This window comes from Oncorhynchus masou, chromosome 29 (assembly GCF_036934945.1).
Source record: "Oncorhynchus masou masou isolate Uvic2021 chromosome 29, UVic_Omas_1.1, whole genome shotgun sequence".
Lineage (NCBI taxonomy): Eukaryota > Metazoa > Chordata > Actinopteri > Salmoniformes > Salmonidae > Oncorhynchus > Oncorhynchus masou.
The window spans coordinates 83470396-83486004 of record NC_088240.1 but is presented as its reverse complement, the minus strand read 5'-3'; the positions used below and the strand labels follow the sequence as shown (position 1 = coordinate 83486004).

Here is a 15609-nt window from a genome sequence, read left to right as displayed (position 1 = left end):
GCTTTCTATAATAGATACCAAGTATAGAGGCTCAGGAAACACATCTTAAATTCACATAATAGGCCTAAAGAAATAATACACTTCCATTGTTAATGCACGTATGCTCAGCCAAGCCCTCACGTGTTTCACAGTAAGCACTAAATGGGAAATGGCTATTCTCATGTTGTACATTTCACAACTGTTTCCTGATTAGAGGCATTGTGTTGGTAGAACTTCTTCTCCGTGACTTGTGTTTCACAGTAAGCACTAAATGGGAAATGGCTATTCTCATGTTGTACATTTCACAACTGTTTCCTGATTAGAGGCATTGTGTTGGTAGAACTTCTTCTCCGTGACTTGACTTTCTTTCTCCTCAGTGCCAAAGGGATATGTATATATTTGATTACCTTTAGGATGGTGCAGGCTCAACTCTTCTCTCTCTTCTCTGTCATTACAGGTAGGCCAAACTCCAGTTTTAGCTATTTCTATTCAGATTCAGTTTTGGTGAAACATTCCTATTTAAGCTTTAGCATTTTTTTTTTACCTTTATTTAAATAATCTTGAATAATTTGGGAATAAAGGAATTATCCCTCTTTAGTGTTGTAATATTCATGAGTATGTGTTTATACAGTATCATAAGAGATGACTTGTTGATCCTTTTTTCAACTGGGCAAGTCAGTTAAGAACAGATTTTATTTTCAATGACAGCCTAGGAACAGCGGGTTAACTGCCTGTTCAGGGGCAGAATGACAGATTTGTAACTTGTCAGCTCGGGGATTTGAACTTGCAACCTTTCGGTTACTAGTCCAACGCTCTAACCACTAGGCTACCCTGCCACCCCATCCTTTGGGTAGTGACGTGTGTGTTTAAATAAAGTACAATAGAGTACACTAGATAAAGTACAATAGATTGCCAGTTGAACCAATTAGAATACAAGTTTTTTTTAAATACTTGAGACCATCAGAAAAAACAAACATGTAATATCCTTAATATGATTGATTTCTCTAATTTCTCTAATTGTGAACTAATATTCCTCCCACTAGGCACCTTCTCACAATCATGGTCCATGACAGTTCCCCCTGTAGTGAACAGCACCATAGGAGGAGATGTGGTCCTACCCTGCTCCTTCACCCACCCCAAGCAACAAGACTACTCCAAAGGCATCACAGTTCAGTGGATCACCAGACAATTCCATGATACGCCCTTCTTCCAATGCAAGGTGAAAAATGTTACTACGGGTGGAATGAATGAATGCTCAGTTCCAGAGTCATACCAACGCTTCTCAGTCAAAGGAGATCCTAAGCAGAGGGATCTCTCTCTCCTCATCAGAGATCTGGCGGTCACAGACAATGGAGTTTACTTCTGCAGAGTAGAGCTGGACTATTACTGGGCTGATGGGAAGTGGCAGACTGCCAGCGGCACACAGCTCAATATCATTGGTAATGGTCTCACTACGTTGTCAGCAATAAGGGTCTGGTGGTCTAGGAATATGAAACTCTTTACCACAATGATACTCATGGAAGGTTTGTGCTTTGTCCCTAGCTAAGGCCCAGATTCTCAGCCTGTCTTGGGTAGAGGCGTCCCTCGGACCAGGCAACGGGAGCCTCAGGTGTGTAGTTGAGGGGAACCCCCCATCCACCATCACCTGGTTCTCCTCCTCTAAGGGCAACATAGACCCAGGTGTCAGCACCATAGGAACCCACCCATTTCAGTGGACAAGTTCAATCCCCTACTTCACCCAGGAAGTGTACACCTGCAGGGCAGAGAACAGCCTGGGGAGGGCAGAGAGACGGTTCCCCCTGGACCCACTGCGCTGACCGTAGCCCTCTCTGTGTGTGGGGTCCTGCTTCTGCTGCTGCTCCTTGGCGTGGCTTTATTTTACCTGAGAAAAAGAGGTAGGTGATCTCTGTAAGAAAATAAATACTAGTTAAGATATTATATTTTTGGCGTATTTACAGATTCATATACTATCTCTGGTCTTTTCCAAAAGGATACCTGAGATTCTGCAATTCAGAAAGATTAAGCAGCAATCTGAGTTGTGCACAGATCCTGCTATAGGTAAGGGGTCTTACTCTTTCTAGACAATCTGAGTCTTTGAATAGTATTTCTGATCAGTAATAATTTTTCATCAGATGAAAGGGCAGAGTGTGAGTTGAAAGCCAGTTTAAGTGGAAGGCTATTCAGTACATTTTTGTCATTTAGCAGACGCTCTATCCAGAGCAACTTACAGGAGCAATTAGGGTTAAGTGCCTCGCTCAAGGGCACATCGGCAGATGTTTCACCTAGTTTGCTCAGGGATTGGAAATGGCCCAACACTCTTAACCCGCTAGACAACCTGCTGCCCTGTTATTCACTATCTCCACACATATGCTTCCCTATGTACCAGTCCATCAACTTCTCTTGTCTACGGCCCACTCATATTCTGTGTATTCTACACCCTCTTCTCCCGTATCCTTCAATCCCTGCCTGGTGTCCCAACTACACCTCTGTAGAAGTGGGCAAAAAGATTGGGTCCAGTGTCGAGTCTGAGCATAGCTCTTCATGTCCTCTTATTCAGTCATAAACTTTGTGCGTCACAGCAGTTTACATTTGTACATTTTACTTCCCTGTTTCTAAAGCTATGGTCAGTGAATCCTCTATCTACGCCAATGTCTCAGAAATGGGTGAGTGGACAAGACCGTGAAGGATTTGCTGATGGTTCAGATCTGTAATGTGTCACACAGTTTCTTACTGTTGTTCTCTACACAAACAGAAAGCCCACAGTCATTGTATAAACATAATTCACCAGAAGATGGCGACATGGAGCTACTAAATCTGGTATACTCAGACGTTCATCTGAACACCACCACTCAATGTAAGTATTCAATTATTGCAATTTTGGGCCATGAATTCCATAGGTATACCACCAAGTACCAGAACCAGCTCAGATAAGCTTGTGAAATTGCCCTCTTTTCTTTTAAGCACCCCAAAGAAGCTCTCGTGTCCCCATACCAGATGAAGGTGAATTATTTTTAGTTTTTTTCTTGAAGTGACACAAGAAAGTCTAAGATTGCATAATACAGCTGAGACAGCACTGTCCTTAACATGACATAACATGATATAACGCCAACCCTTCACTTTTCATTGTCATTCCATTATTCTGATGATGCTGTCCATTGTCATTTCAGGTGTCCACTATGCTATTGTGAAGCTGGGGTGAACTGCCGAGGCGCAGCAGAGAGAATGCAACTCTGGAGGTATGTCATAATGAAACTGAGCTCCCTCATTCTGACAGACATTTTTCAAAAGTAATCAACGAGAGTTTAGCAGTCAATCTTATTGAAATTGTTCACAACATTGGGGCAACTTGGTAGATTCCGTTTTTATATTGTTATTCTTATGGAGGTCCAATTACATAATTGCTCTACAAGTGTTATTGTAACTGTAGCGTTATTGTAACTGTAGTGTTATTGTAACTGTAGTGTTATTGTAATTGTCAAAAATGTTACTCAATAACAATTGTTATTGTTCCTGAGCGCCATTACATCATTATACTTCTGGGTTTCCTTTCAAATAAGTGAAGCGTTCCTTTTAAACACACGTCACATGAACCCACAGAAGAACTCCAGCGCGGTCATTCGCCTCAACCACCCCAGAACCAGCTGATGCTATCTGGGCAAAACTTCAGTGTATCTCTGGTTGAGTGTGGTCATCCACCAGCTCTGCAAGGAACTCTTGTCATCGAACTACTGAAGGGTTTTCTCATATTTGTAAGGGGTGCGTACTGGCGGCAGAGAAGTCAGACGCAGGAGAGCAAGAACTGTGTTTCCAAACGGCGCAGTTTATTTTTTTTTAAACGACCGGAAAACAGAACAATCAAATAATGGGTACATAACCCGACTCACACCAGGACAGCCGTGCACAAGCACCTACAATAAGCAATCTGACAAGGACATGAGGGGGAACAGAGGGTTAAATACACAACATGTAATTGATGGGATTGGAACCAGGTGTGATGGAAGACGAGACGAAACGAAAATGAAAAGAGTATCGTCGGTGACTTCGACCGCCGACCGAACATGAAGAGGGACCAACTTCAGCGGAAGTCGTGACAATATTGGTGTAGAATAATCATAATAATACATAGTATTTATATAGCATTTTTCAAGGACGCAAAGTCGCTTGGGTCCATGTCCATGTTCTTACCATGTGGTGCATCACTAAACGAAACTAAACGTCCATGTAGAACCACGAAGCAGAAAGAGTGTGGTGCATTTGTACATGTAAATGTATTGGTTTCCTTTGGCTGCAGTGTTTCTGGTGTTCTCAAAGTGTCACGGAGGATCTAGTTCCTCTGGACCACATGCAGAGAGTAACTCACTCAGGTTCTTAAGTTTGTACAGCTGATGCATAAAACTGTTTGGCTCGCCATGGTAATGTCCTTTTAGGGTGTGGTTTGGGTCCCATATCTGGCTTCACTTGCTTATGTAGAGACGAGGCCTACTGGTATGCACAGCCAGAGTGTGTGTGCGCGCCTTTATGTGGTAAGGTTTTCTAAGCACTCTTTCCCATTCTGCTCTGTCGCAGTCCCGGGAAGTGGTGACAGAGAAGAGCATCCTGCCCTCGTCTCCATGGTAACAGCTGTTTATGGATGGGGGGTGACAGAAACAAAACCCTACTGCTGCAAAGCATCGAAATATGGAAAACTCCTTCCTGATGGGCTTCAGTCTTATTTCATCGCTATCCATGTTGTTATGTAGCTTGATTGACATGGGCCTAATATCTGTGCTTAGTTTGTTATTTGTAAGTGTCTGTGGGTGCCTAGGAACAGTGGGTTAACTGCCTTGTTCAGTGGCAGAATGACATAATGATGATGTTTAAAGCATATAGATGTAAATAATACACTACACTGAAACTATTTTAGCATGGCCTGGGCTAGTCCCATTAGTGCAGTCCCCTTGGGATAGGATGGTGGGCCTATAGTTTAACACCTGTTGACACCACATGGTTACCAATTCAATGCAAAACCTACATTAGGTCTGACCTTAAAGTAATGTGAGCTTCTTGCTTGCTTGCAATGTGGGTGGAAAAAAATGCTTAAATTAACCTGGGACAAATACAATTCAGCTGTCGATATAGTACGGAGGTCGAATGGGTATGGGTCTATGGTGCAGGCTACAATGATATAGGGCCTACAGTGTCTTTGACAATAGTAGGAATACGTTTGATGAACTTCAAACATATTCAGATTGATAGCTACATGTTTAATCATCTTCTACAGATCAACTTCAACCATCATGTGAACACTATTTAGGTGGAGACTGTAAATGCTTCATCATTTACATCCATAACACACGCGGTAATGCCGCCAGTAGCATGCGGCTAGAAATGAGACCCAATCGTGCGTGAGTGATTTGCGGACTATACGTGTTTTGATAGCGCTTTCTCTTCCAGCCAGTCATTTTATGTCCATGGGCGAGTTCGTTTTTCTTTACCCGGTGTCTTACACATTTTAGGTCCTTAAATAAATTAACCACTCTCATATGGCCATGCAAAACGAACTGGCCCATTGAGTAAAAGCAACATTGTAACTGTTGAAGTTGAAAAATGCTACTGTTTCCTGGAAACCCCACCCCAACTGAATCTCACCCTCAATGAAGTAGGGTTACCATGAGTTACCAAAGCCGCAAAGTCTAACTTGGCTATCGTAAAAAATGTATCGTAAAATAACCTGCAATTGTGCTTTTTCGTCTTATTTTAAGGTTACGGTTAGGCATAAGGTTAGGATTGGGTTTAAAATCACATTTTAAGAAGATTTGTAGAAACAGGCGGGGTTTATGACTTTGTGGCGGTGGTAACAAGTAACGACCATGAAGTAGACGAAGCACAGTAGTAGCAGCTGCCTGTGTTTCTTGGGCCACGATACACTGTAGTCTAGACTATTTACACTGTATTTTATTTATACATACATATCAAAATGTCTCATACTGTTGTTACTACCACCACCACGACGAGATCGTCTTCGGGCGAAGGATTCTTGAATTTGGGCTATACTCGCTCTGTACAAGGATTACTGAAAATCGCCCAAGTGGTAAGAATGTTTGATCAGATATTTATACGGATGTTCTGCACAGCATTATACATATTTTTTAAAACTTTTTTATTTTTAATGTTGGGGTTGGGTTGTATTTTATATTGCCTACTGTCTGCTGTCTTCGTGATCTTTAATCCAAAATGTGGAGAATGCACTCAAAAATTGAGGATAAAGGGGAGCGAGGTGCGTAACAGAAACTCTGATTCATTCGTATACTACTAGCAGTAGTGGAAAAACTACCCAATTGTTGTAAAAGTAAAGATACCTTAATAAAAAATGACTCAAGAAAAAGTGAAATTTACCCAGTAATATATTATTTGAGTAAAAGTCTAAAAGTATTTGGTTTAAACTATACTTAAGTATCAAAACTAAATGTAACTGCTAAAATATACTTAAGATTCAAAAGTAAAAGTCTAAATCATTTCAAATTCCTTATATTAAGCAATCCACACGGCATCATTTTCATGTTTTCTTTATTTGCTCTAACACTCAGACATAATTTATAAACGAGGCATGTGTTGAGTCAAGTCCGCCAGATCAGAGGCCATGGGGATGACCAGGGATGTTCTCTTGATAAGTGTGTGAATTAGACCATTTTCCTGCCGTGCTAAGCATTCAAAATGTAACGAGTACTTTTGGGTGTCAGGGAAAATGTATGGAGTGAAAAGTACATTATTTTCTTTAGGAATGTATTGAAGTAAAAGCTGTCAAAAATATAAATAGTAAAGTACAGATACCCCAAAACACGATTTAAGTAGTACTTTAAAGTATTTTTACTTAAGTACTTTACACCACTGTCTACTAGGTGGCTTTCTCTGACGGTTAGGCTACGACTAGGCTACTTTACAAAACATTAACATGCAAATATGAATTAGGCCAATACCAGTGGGAACCAATAGCCTTTATAACCTGAATTAGGCCTATACCAGTGGGAACCAATAGCCTTTATAACCTGAATTAGGCCTATACCAGTGGGAACCAATAGCCTTTATAACAGGAATTAGGCCTATACCAGTGGGAACCAATAGCCTTTATAACCTGAATTAGGCCTATACCAGTGGAAACCAATAGCCTTTATAACCTGAATTAGGCCTATACCAGTGGGAACCAATAGCCTTTATAACAGGAATTAGGCCTATACCAATGGGAACCAATAGCCTTTATAACAGGAATTAGGCCTATACCAGTGGGAACCAATAGCCTTTATAACCTGAATTAGGCCTATACCAGTGGAAACCAATAGCCTTTATAACCTGAATTAGGCCTATACCAGTGGAAACCAATAGCCTTTATAACAGGAATTAGGCCTATACCAGTGGGAACCAATAGCCTTTATAACCTGAATTAGGCCTATACCAGTGGGAACCAATAGCCTTTATAACAGGAATTAGGCCTATACCAATGGGAACCAATAGCCTTTATAACAGGAATTAGGCCTATACCAGTGGGAACCAATAGCCTTTATAACCTGAATTAGGCCTATACCAGTGGGAACCAATAGCCTTTATAACATGAATTAGGCCTATACCAGTGGGAACCAATAGCCTTTATAACCTGAATTAGGCCTATACCAGTGGGAACCAATAGCCTTTATAACCTAAATTAGGCCTATACCAGTGGGAACCAATAGCCTTTATAACCTGAATTAGGCCTATACCAGTGGAAACCAATAGCCTTTATAACCTGAATTAGGCCTATACCAGTGGGAACCAATAGCCTTTATAACCTGAATTAGGCCTATACCAGTGGAAACCAATAGCCTTTATAACAGGAATTAGGCCTATACCAATGGGAACCAATAGCCTTTATAACCTGAATTAGGCCTATACCAGTGGGAACCAATAGCCTTTATAACAGGAATTAGGCCTATACCAGTGGAAACCAATAGCCTTTATAACAGGAATTAGGCCTATACCAGTGGGAACCAATAGCCTTTATAACCTGAATTAGGCCTATACCAGTGGAAACCAATAGCCTTTATAACCTGAATTAGGCCTATACCAGTGGAAACCAATAGCCTTTATAACCTGAATTAGGCCTATACCAGTGGGAACCAATAGCCTTTATAACCTGAATTAGGCCTATACCAGTGGAAACCAATAGCCTTTATAACAGGAATTAGGCCTATACCAATGGGAACCAATAGCCTTTATAACCTGAATTAGGCCTATACCAGTGGAAACCAATAGCCTTTATAACCTGAATTAGGCCTATACCAGTGGAAACCAATAGCCTTTATAACCTGAATTAGGCCTATACCAGTGGAAACCAATAGCCTTTATAAAACCTACAAGTTTAGTGGACTAAGATATTTTAAGTGACTGAGACTAGAATCTACACTGGGAGCCCCCCCCTTCAAAGATTGAGTTGTGCATTAACTCTCCATGAGGCAAAATGTCAGGTGGGCACGTGATACTGGCCACAGTCAGATCAACATCCAGTTTTGATTGAGATGTCCAGTAATTGTTTAAAATAGTGGAAGTCTTGGCAGATTATAATTTTGTTGTTGTTGATTTCTGTAATGTAGGAACTTGTCCCAATGTGTGTGGTGATGTCATATTGCTGTCTACCTTCAAATAAATTCATGTTTATCATCATCTCTCAGAATGTCAGAATTTTGTAATTAATGACACTTTATTATACCTTCATAACGAAGATTGTGACATCAGGGCTTCAGGGAAATCAGGGAAATCACACCTTCATAACAACGGTTGTGAACTCAGGGGAGAACGAACGTTGTCTGTTCTCCCCTTTTTATATCTGTGTTTGGCACAGTAGAATACAGTGGGTTTGCATCTTAATCTTCACTACATTTCTGTTACATTCTTGCTTATTTATAGTCATCACAGGAATAATGGTGGTGTTTCAGAGGAAAAATGGAGGAAGCTGGTTTTGGGTGTTATTTCCTGTTTACAGAAGTGTTTAGTGGCTAATGGCTTTCAGCCTCTCCCTTGTGGTTTAATAATGTCAATGTTGTTCCATATACCTGCAACTGCCCTACAATATGAAGCAATAAAGCATGTTTAACGGCATGTGAACGGGAAAATTGTGAACCTTGAACATTAGCCATGTGAGAGCTGGGTTGTGTTGAAAACTAGATTCTGGATCTGGACCAACCTACTGTTACCAGAATTGTTATTTATGTTATTTCACCTCTATTTAACCAGGTAGGCCAGTTGATAACAAGTTGTCATTTACAACTGTGACCTGGCCAAGATAAAGAAAAGCAGTGCGACAGAAACAACAACACAGAGTTACACATAGAATAAAAAGCGTACAGTCAATAACACAGTAGATAAAAGAAAGTCTATATACAGTGTGAGGAGGTAGGCAATAAATAGGCCATGGTAGCAAAGTAATTACAATTTAGCTGATTAACACTGGAGTAATAAATGAGCAGATGATGATGTGCAAGTAGAGATACTGGTGTGCAAAAGAGCAGAAAAATAAATAAAAACAATATGGGGATGAGGTAGGTAGACTGGGTGGGCTACTTACAGATGGACTATGTACAGCTGCAGCGATCGGATAGCTACTCAGATAGCTGATGCTTAAAGTTAGTGAGGGAAATATAAGTCTCCAGCTTCACTTATAGATGACCTGGAGCCAGTGGGTCTGGCGACGAATATGTAGCGAGGGCCAGCCAACTAAAGCATACAGGTCGTAGTGGTGGGAGGTATAAGGGGCTTTGGTAATAGAAAGGATGGCACTGTGATAGACTACATCCAGTTTGCTGAGTAGATTATTGGAAGCTATTTTGTAGATGACATCGCCGAAATTGAGAATCGGTAGGGTAGTCAGTTTTATTAGGGTACGTTTGGTGGTTCGTGAAGGAGGCTTTGTTGCGAAATAGAAAGCCGATTTTGGATTGGAGAAGTTTAATATGAGACTGGAATGAGAGTTTACAGTCTAGCCAGACACCTAGGTATTTGTAGTTGTCCACATATTCTAGGTCAGAACCGTCCAGGGTAGTGATGCTAGTCGGGCGGGCGGGAAGGAGTGTTGTATGGCATTGAAGCTTGTTTAGAGGTTAGTTAACACAGTGTCCAAAGAAGGGCCAGAAGTATACAGAATGGCAGCGTCTGCATACAGGTGGATCAGGGAATCACCCGCAGCAAGAGCGACATCATTGATATATACAGAGAAAAGAGTCAACCCGAGAATTGAACCCGAGGGAGGGGCTCTTATTCTCCATGGACTTTACAATGTCCCAAAACCTTTTGGAGTTAGAGCTACAGGATGCAAATTTCTGTTTGAAACAGCTGGCCTTTGCTTTCCTGACTGACTGCGTTTATTGGTTCCTGACTTCCCTGAACAGTTGCATATCACGGGGACTATTCAATGCTATTGCAGTCTGCTATTGCAGACTAAGATACATTTTTAATACAGGAGTTGATATGGTGCCAATATGCTCCACGATTGGAATCATACTGGGACATGGAAACACATTGTTATTTGTCTGTGTGTTTGCAGGTAGCACTTCTGATTGCGTTCCTGTGTGTACACTGTGCACGAGGTTGGACTGATTACTCAGCCTTTCGGTACTTTGAGGTGGTGACACTATGGTTCCTCATAGCCTTCCTCATCTTCTACCTCATGTATGTGTTCAGACTGCAGAGTAAGATCCCCTGTATCAACTGGACAATGACGGTGAGTGGCCCTGCAAATGACACACGCCGATACACACACACACACACATTTACATTGTTTACATTTGAGTTATTTAGCAGACTTTCTTATCCAGAGAGACTTACAGTAGTGTGCATCATCTTTTAAACTTTCTCTGTACTTTTTTCACAGACACGCGTTACAGACACAGCACTTATCTATACCATTCATTGTTTCAGGAGTTACTGCATTATGGCGTTGGGACCATCCTGGTCTTCATTGCCTCTATTGTTGCAGCTGTTAAGAGTGGAGGTGTGTCTGAACTAGAAGCTGGTTCGGTGAGTAACATAGCAGATGCTTTCCTGTTTTCTGGTGCTCCATTCCAGAGCTGAAGAATGTTAATTATTTTCTATCTATCCTAGTATCTCAGCATTTATCTGAAGATAATTGAGAGGCCCTGTTTGCAAAAATGAAACCTTACATCTAAGCTCTCCATAGTTTATTTTTTATTTTACTAGGCAAGTCAGTTTAGAAAAAAATCTTATTTTCAATGACAGTGGGTTAACTGCCTGTTCAAGGGCAGAACAACAGACTTTGTACCTTGTCAGCTCAGGGATTTGAACTTGCAACCTTTCGGTTACTAGTCCAATGCTAGAACCACTAGGCTACCCTGCCTGTCTGATGGTTATGTGGTGAGTGTGTGGGATTTCCCTTTAAAGCAGGCCAAATGGCTATTAAAGGGGAGTGGAAACACTAGGCCTTAGAACACCAGCTAACTGGAACTGTAAATCACCATATTGGCATTATTGCATCAATGGTAGGATTTCCCTTTAAAGCAGGCCAAATGGCTATTAAAGGGGAGTGGAAACACTAGGCTTTAGAACAGCAGCTAACTGGAACTGTAAATCACCATATTGGCATTGTTGCATCACTGGCAGGATTTCCCTTTAAAGCAGGCCAAATGGCTATTAAAGGGGAGTGGAAATACTAGGCTTTAGAACACCAGCTCACTGGAACTGTAAATCACCATATTGGCATTGCTGCATAACTTTATTGAAAAAACTGAGGGGAATACATCGTCTCAGTCAAGCCTGAAAACAAAGTGCAAGTCCACATCGAAAATTGGAATTACAAAATATGATAAGAATAAGTAATATAATAACAATAATTGGCTTTGACAACTTCAATTTGTTCTGCACATACATTCCACTGGGCTTATAGCCTTATACAGGAAGAGACAGAATGGGAACAAATTAAAAGCATGCAAGAGAGGTGAAATGACCAGCCAGTAGTTCAGATTGTCACTGAAGACTAGGAGTCCCTTTACTAGTTAGTGCCTATGTCTGCAATGAGTCACACTCACTGGAGTACCACAACCTAAAATAATGGATCCCCCTACAATGCATAATAACTTGTTGCATTCTGGTGCAACACAAACAAACCACATCATAATCTCCTTTCTATCTTTCCTGTAAAAAAAAATCCAACAATTTCTAGAGTTGTCCTCCAGTACAATGAAGTTCACCTAGGCTGTGAGAGTGAGGGTTGTGGTTGTCCCTTGGACTGTCTGTAGCCTAAGCAGCATGTTGTCCAGTCTCTACAGCCCCTATCTCCCTTGGACTGTCTGTAGCCTAAGCAGCATGTTGTCCAGTCTCTACAGCCCCTATCTCCCTTGGACTGTCTGTAGCCTAAGCAGCATGTTGTCCAGTCTCTACAGCCCCTATCTCCCTTGGACTGTCTGTAGCCTAAGCAGCATGTTGTCCAGTCTCTACAGCCCCTATGTCCCTTGGCCCTGTCTGTAGTCTAAGCAGCATGTTGTCCAGTCTCTACAGCCCCTCCCTTGGCCCTGTCTGTAGCCTAAGCAGCATGTTGTCCAGTCTCTACAGCCCCTCCCTTGGCCTGTCTGCAGCATGTTGTCCAGTCTCTACAGCCCCTATGTCCCTTGGCCCTGTCTGCAGCCTAAGCAGCATGTTGTCCAGTCTCTACAGCCCCTATCTCCCTTGGCCCTGTCTGCAGCATGTTGTCAAGTCTCTACAGCCGTTATCTCCCTTGGCCCTGTCTGTAGCCTAAGCAGCATGTTGTCCAGTCTCTACAGCCCCTATCTCCCTTGGCCCTGTCTGCAGCCTAAGCAGCATGTTGTCCAGTCTCTACAGCCCCTAACTCCCTTGGCCCTGTCTGCAGCATGTTGTCCAGTCTCTACAGCCCCTATTTCCCTTGGCCCTGTCTGTAGCCTAAGCAGCATGTTGTTCAGTCTCTATAGCCCCTATTTCCCTTGGCCCTGTCTGCAGCATGTTGTCCAGTCTCTACAGCCCCTCCCTTGGCCCTGTCTGCAGCCTAAGCAGCATGTTGTCCAGTCTCTACAGCCCCTATCTCCCTTGGCCCTGTCTGCAGCATGTTGTCCAGTCTCTATAGCCCCTATTTCCCTTGGCCCTGTCTGCAGCCTAAGCAGCATGTTGTCCAGTCTCTACAGCCCCTAACTCCCTTGGCCCTGTCTGCAGCATGTTGTCCAGTCTCTATAGCCCCTATTTCCCTTGGCCCTGTCTGCAGCCTAAGCAGCATGTTGTCCAGTCTCTACAGCCCCTATCTCCCTTGGCCCTGTCTGCAGCCTAAGCAGCATGTTGTCCAGTCTCTACAGCCTCTATCTTCCTTGACACTGTCTAGCTAGCTAGCTGCAAATTCAGTTAGACACTAGCCAGTTGATTTGAGCTCTTAGCTAATGCCAATGACAAATGCTCTTCAAATTGCCAATATGAGCATTTTATTTTTTACAGTTAGTGAACACAACATTAACATGGAAAAGGACAAGAGAAGAGCTAGCTAAATCAACAAAATAGCTTGCTAGTTGCCTCAGCTTGGCTGACTGTCTAGTCGGCTTGTTATCAAATAAATGTAATTTCACAGCCTCATCTTATCAATCAAAAAAAATACTCTAAAATGTAAATGTTATAAATACCAACATAAAAATGCATTCTATACAGTTTCTTGCCTTAATATTTTTGTCCTCTCAATGACAAAGCTATCAAAGTTGTGAGAAACTTTTCAGGTCCAGTGGAGACAAGGCGTTTCCTGGTGTCAGTATTGGCGTCAGTCGTTACTATAGCAATTCAAGATGGTGCTACTCAAATAAACATTGTTCAATATCAAAATCCCAATTGAATGTTAAATGCACATGTTTAGTATTAGTTGATGGAATACATCTCTTAACTTTACTTCCTAGTGTTTCCATTCACCTTTAAGGAGTTCATCCCATCCTGTCAAGTACAGTTTTGAGATCTAAAAAGTCAGTTAATAATCATTCTCCTAAAATTGTCTTTTCCTCTTACACTTGTACCCAGTAACCAGCTTGGGGACTTACAGCTGTCCCCTCAATGCTTGACAGATGACCAACGTGTAGGGTTTTTATAATGAGGCATCTTTCTTGTTGACCTATACAGGCATTTGGCTTCATCGCCACATTCCTATTGGCTGTCAGCATATGGACATCCTATAAGGTCACATGTGGTTCCCAGCCAACCAGTAAGTCTGAAATTCTTTGAAATCCTTATTGGGTTTTCCTTCAATTGCCTAGCGACATGTACCGAGCCTCTGAAAGACAGACGCTCAACTGAAAAGGAATGTAATTATAACCTGTAATCATATCATGAAATAGATGCATATTTGCTACAGTGGAGCTTTCTTTTGCAACGCAGATCAGGAGTTAGTTCCGTTCCATTTCCTGTGCTGCCGGCTAGTGCTGTTACAAGGGCTAGGAAGTGCTTTCTGTTCTTAGTTGACTAAACTTTGGTTAACTACTGTTTCCTCTTTCCTCATCACTCTTCCTCTATCTCTAACTGTAGGTGCTTCTGTGTAAAACGGATCTATCATTTCTTCCCCTGAAGTACCAAGATGACTTCATTGTCAGTGTGCTGTGCGACAGTAACTTCTTACCCCAACAACTGGCCCGGGGCCCATTAAACAATCAGAACTTTAGCTTAGCCCGAGACTGGTTTCACTTCAGGATAGTTACAAGTTAGCCAGTTAACTTTGTTAAACACTCTATTTTGTACAGTTTACAAAGAATGCTTAAAGTAATTTCTCCTTCTTTGAGATACACCATCCTGATGACCAGTCAGTTGTTAGGGATAAGAAGTAACCTATGTGTGCTTTGAAGAGCAGGCAGCTGTTGTTTCATATAAGTGCCTCCAGAGTGTTTAAACTAAGGGCTAGGCTGAGAGCCAGACCAAACCACCCCTCCATCTTGAATGGTCGCTATTTGAATGCTTTGAAATCAAGAGGACATAAGCTGTTTTTCAGTGTTGCCCTGAAGCTTTTTAGAGTTAGATATGTCAATGCCACCCCTGTTTACATTATTTATTCAAGAGCAAATTTTTATGATGATAGTTTTGTGCTTTTATGTTCACGTATGTCTGTCACAGTATTATAGGCTGCTTATGAGAAGAATATAATCATAAAAAGGTCAACCTTTATACAGCCTCACACTATCACGTATATTTAAACATCTCTTCTTTATCTGATGTGTTTAAGTTTGTATATGGGTTTATATTTCAAACATGCTTTTGGTTGACTGAAGTAAAAGGGAAACCCAACAGCATCCATGTCTCTGAATCCTTGTTTGTTGAAAATAAGACATTGAGACCAGTGGAGGCTCCTTAGAGGAGGAAGGGGAGGACCATCCTCAGTGAATTTCATAGAAAATAGTGAAACATCAAGTTATCCTTTTTAGATAAAAACTATAAATATATTTACGTCATCCCAAAAATGGATTAAAACGCACTGTTTTGTAATGAAGGTCTACAGTAGCCTCAACAGCACTCTGTAGGGTAGTACCATGGTGTAGCCGGAGGACAGCTAGTTTCCATCCTCCTCTGGGTACATTGACTTTAATACAAAACATAGGAGGCTCGTGGTTCTCACCCACTTCCATAGAATTACATATTAATTATTAAACT

General features: G+C 41.7%; 1 protein-coding gene across 4 annotated transcripts; it reads left to right on the top strand.

The window, feature by feature from the left end:
• The first annotated feature begins 241 nt into the window (after positions 1–241).
• cmtm7 (CKLF-like MARVEL transmembrane domain containing 7) lies at positions 242–15251 on the top strand. Of its 4 annotated transcripts, XM_064946597.1 has the most exons (10): positions 2001–2037; positions 2598–2642; positions 2732–2833; positions 2941–2979; positions 3147–3215; positions 4546–6049; positions 10526–10702; positions 10900–10998; positions 14095–14176; positions 14497–15251. In XM_064946597.1, exons 6-10 carry the CDS (start codon positions 5936–5938, stop codon positions 14508–14510), a joined length of 486 nt encoding a protein of 161 aa, XP_064802669.1. In that variant the 5' UTR covers positions 2001–2037; positions 2598–2642; positions 2732–2833; positions 2941–2979; positions 3147–3215; positions 4546–5935; the 3' UTR covers positions 14511–15251. The 4 variants fall into 4 exon arrangements, 1 of the variants encoding a protein (XP_064802669.1); XR_010452449.1 differs by lacking the exons at positions 4546–6049; positions 10900–10998; positions 14095–14176; positions 14497–15251 and adding exons at positions 242–436; positions 1023–1418; positions 1522–1874 and having other exon boundaries at positions 1970–2037; positions 10526–10614; XR_010452447.1 differs by lacking the exons at positions 10526–10702; positions 10900–10998; positions 14095–14176; positions 14497–15251 and adding exons at positions 242–436; positions 1023–1418; positions 1522–1874 and having other exon boundaries at positions 1970–2037; positions 4546–5938.
• Positions 15252–15609: the final 358 nt, after the last annotated feature.